At 34.6% G+C, this 9,244-nt stretch overlaps 1 protein-coding gene across 1 annotated transcript; it reads right to left on the bottom strand.

The window, feature by feature from the left end:
- Positions 1-841: 841 nt before the first annotated feature.
- LOC149771663 (sterile alpha motif domain-containing protein 15-like) lies at positions 842-8,464 on the bottom strand. The gene is made up of 4 exons (XM_089948247.1): positions 8,316-8,464; positions 5,540-5,638; positions 5,162-5,249; positions 842-3,588 (listed from the first exon to the last, which is right to left on the bottom strand). The coding sequence occupies exons 1-4, from the start codon at positions 8,442-8,444 to the stop codon at positions 3,452-3,454; spliced, it is 453 nt and encodes a 150-aa protein (XP_089804373.1). The 5' UTR covers positions 8,445-8,464; the 3' UTR covers positions 842-3,451.
- Between the last annotated feature and the right edge of the window lie 780 nt (positions 8,465-9,244).

The raw sequence follows: 9,244 nt of genomic DNA, 5'->3' as shown, positions 1-9,244 counted from the left end.
TAATCTCAGCCTGAGAAAGAATATTAAAAAGTTTGCTGAATCAAGGTCAGGAACTAGGTCAGCATTAGATACAAAGTTTCTATTATTAGTTGTTTACAAAAAACAGGTCAAACGGAATTGAACTGAATTTCTGGACAATGTCAAATCCAGTAAAGTTACATTGCTATAGCATGTAATGGAATTTAAAAAATGTAAAACTAACAAACAATTAAATTAAATCAAATATAAATTAAATCAAATATATATAACAGTATTACCTACACAGTCACCTAAATCAGAAAACATATTTTTCCATACATGTTTATAAAGTTTTATTACATACAAATGACGACAATGATGTGCCACTGTGCCACTTGGTAATACTGAAGCCACTACTATTGCTCTCATTATAGATGCAGGACTAGTATATTATTACAATTTATTGAAACAGACACCTGAAATCAATATTGGTGCACCTGTTTGCTTTATAAGAGTCAGCTAAGTTGTTTTACCTTTGCTTCTTTCTGTTTTGACAAAAAGATACACTTACACACACACATTTATAAATGTGATATATTAGAATCAGGATCTTATTTTATCCTGCTAGGACACACACACACACACACACGTGTTTATTTCTTTATACATGTATATATATATATATTAGTAACTCAAATATTTGGGATGACTTGAATTGAACACTTAAAAGAGATGGACTGGGATAGAAAATTTTAGAAAGTCTACTGAAATAAATATTGTACATTTCATGATGCAGATATGGGTCTATGCTGCTTGTAGATGGGTGTACCTGATACAATTAAACTAGGATATGGCATTAAGATAAAAGACACCAGACATTCCATGTTATAAACACAGTTTATTGTTTTGTGCCATTTGTGCATTTTCTATACCAACCAATGGCATTACATAGTCAACAAGATACAGCAATGATTCTTCACAAAGGTAGCAACTACAGCATTTATGTGTACATGTAACTTTATCTATACAATGTAAGAAGCAAATCTATCAAATTGATTGGACGTTCTCTATGTACCTACAAATGGGCCCTAACATGATCATGTGATTCTATATTACTCATCTGGTTCAAAAAATATTTAAATGTTTTAGATAAGCATGTAATACATAAATGCAGATTTAAAGAAAGCATAAAATTATAAAGAAATTTACAAACATTAAAATTTTCAACAAACTGTCTAATTGAAAAAGAAAACAATATACAGTCTGCGTAAATTTAATTGGACAATTCAGACACCTGCTGGATCTGACATTAGGATCAATGATAACTGTCATTGTAATTATGTTTATAACTTTCTAAGCAATCATCCTTCAAGATACAAGGAGGTTAGTTTATTAAAAATATGTTACCCTTTTGGTGGATAGATATCCTTTATATCCAGTTTCAAAGTGTGGTTAAATAAAAATAATATTCCAAAATATTGTCCATTATAAGCAGGTATCCTTTATATTGATGTGTCTGCAAAACCAGGTTTCAATATACTTATGCCAAGTAAAATATATCTGAGTTATATAGCAATACCTGCAAGTCAGAGGATGGGTACAATATTATTACATGTACAGAACAACTGGAAAACTTCCCGATTATATGACATTTTCAACATATTCTCGCTTGTCAAGTCAAACTGCACAGACACAGATCTGCTATTGCATCATGCACTGCCAGATCTGGGTCTGTGCAGTTTGTTAGGAGTAATCAGTAGAACAAACAATGTAGACCCTGTTCTGCAGGCACATTATGCTACAGCAGATCTGGATCTTTGTTGTTGGCTGTTTGACTTGACATAGGGAGTATATATGGTATTTCAAAAAGACCCATATATGATCATGCAAATCAATATCTTGTTGTTGTTGTAATTTGAGAATGTACTGTTTTCTACATGTCACATTTTTAATTCAATGAATGGATGCCAAATGAACCTGAACAGTTTAATCGGCTTGCAGCCAAATTAGCCAAATATTAAAACAGATTGCTGTAAATTTTGAAAGATAAAACAGAACTATATTCACTGTTTGACATTAGGTTCTATTTCTTGGCTTCCAACATCTGCTTTGCAGATGCAGTAGAACAATTTTGCGGCAGTTTCTCTGGGGCATGGGAATTTTTAAACAATGACTGGGATGGTCGTCAATCTGCATAGTGTAGTATCATTTATTTTTGTTGCGCTCAATTTTTGTGGTTTGTAAAAAAAAAAGCATTTTCATGGGTACTTAAATGTGTGGTTTTGCCTGTCAAAATCTGCATATTAGTAGGTTTTTAATTTCATGGTTTAACCTCTATAAATACCTAAAATAAAGAATACAAAGGAATAAAACTATGCCGACACAAACCACAATCACTTTAATGTTTAAAACAATACTACCACCTGTGTGAGCACAACTTAAAGACCTGGCAAGTTCAATACTTACACAGTGTTTTCAACAAGTGAATAACATCAGTCGAAGCCACTGCAACCAACAACACTAAAACAATACTTTGATCTCTATGAACACAAATAAAATACCTGTCAAGATCAATCACTTTTGCCAAGTTTTCGTTTGAGTGAACAACATCCAAAGGAAGCCGATGCAGCCAACAACACTAGACCAATCCATTATTAAAGTATATATGAATGATCTCTTACTTAAACTGCTGTCCATCAGTACTTTCTGATGATCATGGCATTAACACAGTGGCTTAAGAGTGGTAAAATTCAACTTAGACCCCACACACACAAGCTGAATGGATAATTGCAGCTCACGCGACAATGAGTGAAAGATCGGACCTAATTATCAGTGGTTTTGAGAAAACAGGACTTATTTAATTCAGCAATTTGAGGATTATTTACCTTAGAAGCATTTGTGAGTACCATGAGACTTGATTGACACAATGTTGAATGTGAAGTGCGAGCTTTAATACTCTGCTGTAAGGGGGTGTCCATTTAGTATGTAGGCATGGGGGGGGGGGTTAACCCAGATGCATACGTGATTTATCAAATACTAGTACATGCGTTAATCTCCCGGAATGAAACACTGTAAGAAAACGTGGGGGTCATCATCCTGCATGGCTCATTTTTCATTGGGGATTTAAAATTGTGGTTTGAGGCAGCAACAAAAACCATGAAAATTAATCATACTACAGTATTTATAATCAGCAAGAAAGCTTGGAGTGCTCATGACCGGTTTTGTTGCCGAAGCCCTGGTGCCAATGATTTGTGGGCTGAATACTAATCTAATTCTGTTCTGAAACACTAATATGTAATGAGAAGTGAGAAACAAATTAATATGATGACTGTATAAGGGAGGCAACATTTAACATTTACTCCAAACAAACTATATTGACCCAGACCGTCTGCCACATTATGTGATAGCAGATCTGGGTCAAACCAGTTGGACTCAACTTATTAGCAAGTATAGATGGTACATAAGATCTTGGTATTGTTTCCCTGTTTTAATTTCAGCTGTGTGGCATAATCAGGCAGTGATTTGACAATGGTGGCTTCCATTTTGCTTCATCAAAGGATAATAAAAACTTGCTGTAGGTTACACTGTCCATATTCTTTCCTGTTGCACTTTTCTTCTCCAAGTACATACCTGCATTTAAAAAGAAGAGTTTATCTGAACTTGATGTGACAACAAATTGTCCCTATTCTGCAGAATTATTTTTAAAAAAATGAAATCCTGCAAAAAGTACTGAATAACTGAAACCTGACTTGGAATAAAGCTATCAAAAAAATTATATAAATGACAATACTTATGGACTGACCAATAACTTATCACATTTTAGGTTCCAAGTATTCTGCAATGATGGACACAATGACAACTTATAGCATCAATCAAATCATAGTTTGTAACATGTTAGAGATTGCAACTATTTACCACATGCACATTTGAACATTTTCCAGTCATTTTTCATGTAATTTTCAGTGTGTGCCTCAGGTTTATACTAATACATGCAGAGGTACAACTCTCAAAATAATAATTTGTAAAACAATCGGATTTTGTATGATGATACAATTCACAAAATAAATATTTTTAAAAAATGGAGTCATATGATGTACTATCCATGCTGATTTGTAGGTATCTCTTTCCTGTTAATTGGTCAATTCATCAAAGTTACCAAGAACAAGACTTGGACTCGCTTTAACAGTTCCACCTTCCTGTGACCTTTCCCACCCCAAATAGATAATAGCTGGACATTTGTAATGCATCCTGCAAGTCTGAATACATCACCTACTGAAGATAAGCAATCTGCTGAAAGCACATTGTACTGGCATAACACAGTGGCAGTAAACCAGGTCTAGCAAAGTTACACTGAGACCCAAAAGCATGAAATCAGTACAAAGATGGATTATTTTCTCAGATATAACAAATAAAACATATTTTGACCTGTTGATGAACCACCACTCAAATCCAAAATACAGTGTTTACAAATCAGACTTCATATTTCAACCACTACTTACACTGCTTGCTTGCACGATCCAAAATCTCATAACCTACATTTTCCTTGACTTAAGAGACCAAAGGATCATGTGATACACTACAAACAACCCAAGAATGGAAAAAGCTGATGACAATCCAAATGCATTCGAATATGGCTGCAAGATTTAGTGATCATGTGACAATGCAGTGGAATCTGTGTAATACTAGATATTCATCTGGTATATTGGTTTATTAAAATAAAACATTACATTCTAAAATTTATATCTGTGATGATAAATATTCTACATAATAAATTTCATGCAGGTGGTGTTCAATACAAGGTTATCTAATTACTGGAAACCCCTGAGTAAAGCAGCTACCAAAGTCATGTTTTTGTGAAATTCCAACTTTTAAAATGTGGACAGGCTTTCACCTCCCGATCCACTGTAAATGTCAACAACAAAAATAGTGTTGAAAAGATCAGAGGAAGCTTGGCTTACATAGCTTCACATGAGCAAAAGCTTGAAATTTCTGCAGGAATAGCTTGTCTCAAAAAAATGTAGTGAGTCAGAGCTAAATAATTTCCTGAAAGTATTGCTCATAGCACTGGAAATATTTATTCTCTAAATTTCCAATAAAAGTCTCAGCCACAAAAATTTTAAATTTGATAAATACAAGTACTTTTGGCAGAACAACAGTTATTTCAAGCTATAATTTACAAAAAATTAAAAGATAAAATTCATACCTAACGAACTTCGTGGTGGAAGAGAAATGCTTTTGTTCCAGGATGGCTCTTCCACACCAAGTAAATCCCGTATACTTTTGGCAATAAACTAAAGTGAAGACAAAAAACAACAAATCAGAAATGTCTTAAAATTTTCAAATACAGTTTGTGAAGTTGTCACAATATTTACATATAACTTAATCCATTTCCTGATTCTTGTCATTCTTTGAATTTACATAGTTAATGGTAACACGCACGTGTTAATTCTGATTTTATATTCTATTAGTCTACATGCTTGTAAATACTGTACACATATTTAACTTGCCAAGTAAAACATGTCAATGTAATCTTATTAATATGATGTAAAGTATCTGAATCATAAATAAATAAACACATTACCTTGATATGTTCAAAGTCAGTTATTCCAATTCTAGGGAATGCTGATGATTCCACTTGTATCAATGTCCTGCCATCTATTCCATTTTCTGTTATACAGGACTGGAAATTTCAAAAGCAAAAGTTTATATCATACATAATAAATATATATAATAAAAATTTATATCATATATATCAAACAATTCACTGAATCCAATCTGAAAGCAGTTATTAAAAACACTATCAGGTTCCGATCAGCACTAAGACTATTAAAACAGCAGTTCATTTATCTATTTTATTTTATTTATTTAGAATTATGTGATAGCAGATCAGGATTTATGTTGTTTGCAATTGGATTTAACTTAAAAGCTAGTATATGTGATACACATACCACAAAACCTGGCTAAATACTTACAAATGAGCAAATCATAGCCTCCTAAAATCCTCCTCATGTAGCATGATGTCCCACCCAGTCACATTATCCTGACACCAGGCCGACCAGTCCTAACACTAACCTCTTAATGCTGAGTGCCAAGCGAGGTAGCTGTTAGTATCATTTTTGTAAGTCTTTGGTATGACTTGGCCAGGGATTGAACCCACGACCTCCCGCATCTGAGGCGGATGCTCAAGCCATTAGGCCACCAGAGCGGTGATAAAGGTGCTAAACTTGCAACTATGCTATAGAACAGAGGGGTCCAACTACAGGCCCATGGGTCATTTTTTGTGTTAGCTGCACTGATACAAAAAGGGCCCATGAACTTTACCTTTTTTGTCCATGTGCGCATTATGTTGAAGATGTTGGACAACCCTGCTAAAGAACAAGAATCTTAGTATTATTACTATTATTGCTACAACTTCACTTGAACATCTGCACTTCATAATCTATAAGAGTTTCATCTGTTAAGCATTTCATGTCTTACAAATGGGTTCAGTAACAGTGAAAATGAAGCAAAAGAGTTATTTGTGATCATTGATGTGAACGAAGTTTCTTGTTAGTTTGACATTCAAATTCCCTACACACCCATCCCCCATATTAAGATCATTAAGTCATGATCAGTTATATACTAATATCAGAATTTAGTAATGGCCATGTTTTCTGGAAGCTACATTTATGGTGCAATTTTTGCAGCATTTTACTGCTACACTTTATGTTATAAACCTATCGGCATGTTGCAGAATCTATTTTAAAAAACCACATCTTTATATCATTTGAGCACCTTTGCTGTGGATTTGCAGTTCAGTTGGGATCTGTCATAGCTTGGCTTAGAATTGCAGAGGAAAATATCTTTCCTTCCATGCATCACAAAACATCTCTGTCTGCCAATAAGCCTTGCAAGCTCTTAATTTATTACCTTACAGAACCCAATTTGTATGCCACTCTGCATCATATTTACAAAGATTGTACAAGAATCTTTACATTCTGTAAATGATATGAAAACGTAAAGATATAATTTGGATTTTGTGTGTAAGTTAATGAAAATACTTAAAGATATATAACCAGTAACGTTGTATCCAATTCATTCAGAATGAATGACACAGTAAATCAGGTACATCTTGATGATCTTTACTTCCTCATGCAGTAAGCAATGACCAGGCAAAAAGTCTTTCACAGTTGTGGTACAATGGAGCTGTGCAATTGGTCTTTCCAAGTAACATCTCAGAATGTCCTCATGTTCATACTTGGTTTCTCCATGTTTCAAAGGTTTGACTCAACAATAATAATAATATTTATGGCTTGAAGTTCTCCTACTTGGGGATTCAGATGAATAATGGTTATATATAAATTCAGGGTATTAACATCTGCACCATATTTTTGTGTACATTAGACGCACCCAAGTATAAGACACACCCATATATAAGATGCGGGTTTTGACTATTTGTGTAAAAAATATTTTAAATAAGATGCCCACGAATATAAGACGCACTCGGCCTTGCCATCTGCCGAACTGAGCAAACCGTATATTGACTGCAGATGACATAGCATTGATTTTTTACTTACGGTTTTGATCTGTATCTAATATTATTTTGTTAAGTACTATTACATTATTGTGAGTAAAATTTTATATAACATGCTTCTTATATATGCGAAAATAAGGTATTATCAACCTTGATGTAAAATCAGTCACCCTTGTTAAATCCCATTTCCTATTTTTAGATTGGGTCATACAATGCTACAATCTCTTGTTTATTAATTTACATGAAACCTCATTTGTTTAAATTTATTTTATAGGATAAGATTTCAGGATTGAAATTAGAAAGCATTTTACTGGTGGACTGTGGGGCTCCTTGTGACCATGTACAATAACAAGTTCTGATGGAGTCAGCTATGATTTTCTAACATACTCGCTGGCAGCTGACAACAATTAAACTTTTTGGACTTGCATGATTTAGTTGCTATGAACAGAATTACATACTCAAAATATACTTATTGCACTATTATCCATAATACATCTTGTTTTCGCTGTCAATTTAGGAAACAAATAATTCGTATGGTATCCTATATTATGTTGCTCTTAAATTGCCACATGGAATAGTTACCCTACTGTTCGTTTGGGTGGCCCTCTGATCTTGTGTGCTAATGTAGTGACTGGTGGCCTCGTTTGCATATCAACTGGGAGTCAGGAATAGATTCAGAAAGCCTTTAGATATAAGCACTGTGTAATTCTAGTCACATGTTAACGGTAAAACACCTTCGATTTCGAAATCACGATTTCCCGAAGGAAAAAGAAGAAAAAAACCCAAAGCAAAACACACAAACAAAATCACAAAGTAGTGTTACAACATAGTAAGCATTCAGTACTCGATAAAAAGGGAAGCCCAGCTCTTCAATCCAGTCCGCCACTTGCTGTACAGACCAGTACAGACACGGTGGAACCCGTTCATCTTTCAGGTCTGCCACGGCGCTTGCCATCTCCTCACCCGCCATCATGTAAACGTCTCTATGGAGTATCTGTCACGTGACGAAATGAGTTATCGTTCTTGACGGGCACCGACTAAACGAATTATGGACGTTTCGCCCTATGGACGTTTCGGCCCAGGACATTTAGCCCCACTTTAATGAACATTTCGCCCCACCCGGTACATGGACGTTTCGCCCCATGGACGTTTCGGCCCAGGACATTTCGCCCCACATCAATGGAAATATCGGACATTTATAGAAATTCATCAGCATTACACCATTGTCTTCATTTTACTTTAGGGGCCTACCGTTAAGATTTCATTTCATACCTCATAATCCTACCTCTCTCTTTTCCATTTCAGTTACATTCAGCATGCCGTTATATCAGACAATATTTGTCCCGTTTTCTTCATTTATGTAATAAGACTGATCAGAAAATTAATCTATCATTTACAGTGATCATTTTCTATACTGCAGTACTTTTATTTTCGCTGTTACACAAACTGATGAAAACCACTTTTTACCGTTTATAGGAAATTGACCTATCGCCACTTATCAAGCACGCTGTTCGTTTACCCAATCAGCGATCGTAAATTAGACACAACTGCGTGCGCTGTTTACCGCCACCATTTCTCTCCGTCAAGCTGATTATCGCGATAATGAATTGGTTATTGTATCATGTTTTGTCAATTTTTGGATCGATAATGATGAAAGTTGTTTGAACGATAATGGTGAAATGGCGTTAAAAGGGGGCTTTGTAATTCTAACAGTCAATATCAAGATTGTATATATGGAAGAATTAGATTTATTCCTTTCCCGAAACCTATAAA

This window comes from Sinohyriopsis cumingii, unplaced genomic scaffold (assembly GCF_028554795.1).
Source record: "Sinohyriopsis cumingii isolate HCF-2022 unplaced genomic scaffold, ASM2855479v2 utg001742l, whole genome shotgun sequence".
Taxonomy (NCBI): Eukaryota; Metazoa; Mollusca; class Bivalvia; order Unionida; family Unionidae; genus Sinohyriopsis; species Sinohyriopsis cumingii.
Note: the sequence above shows the minus strand (reverse complement) of the source record. Positions and strands in the feature narration are given on the sequence as shown.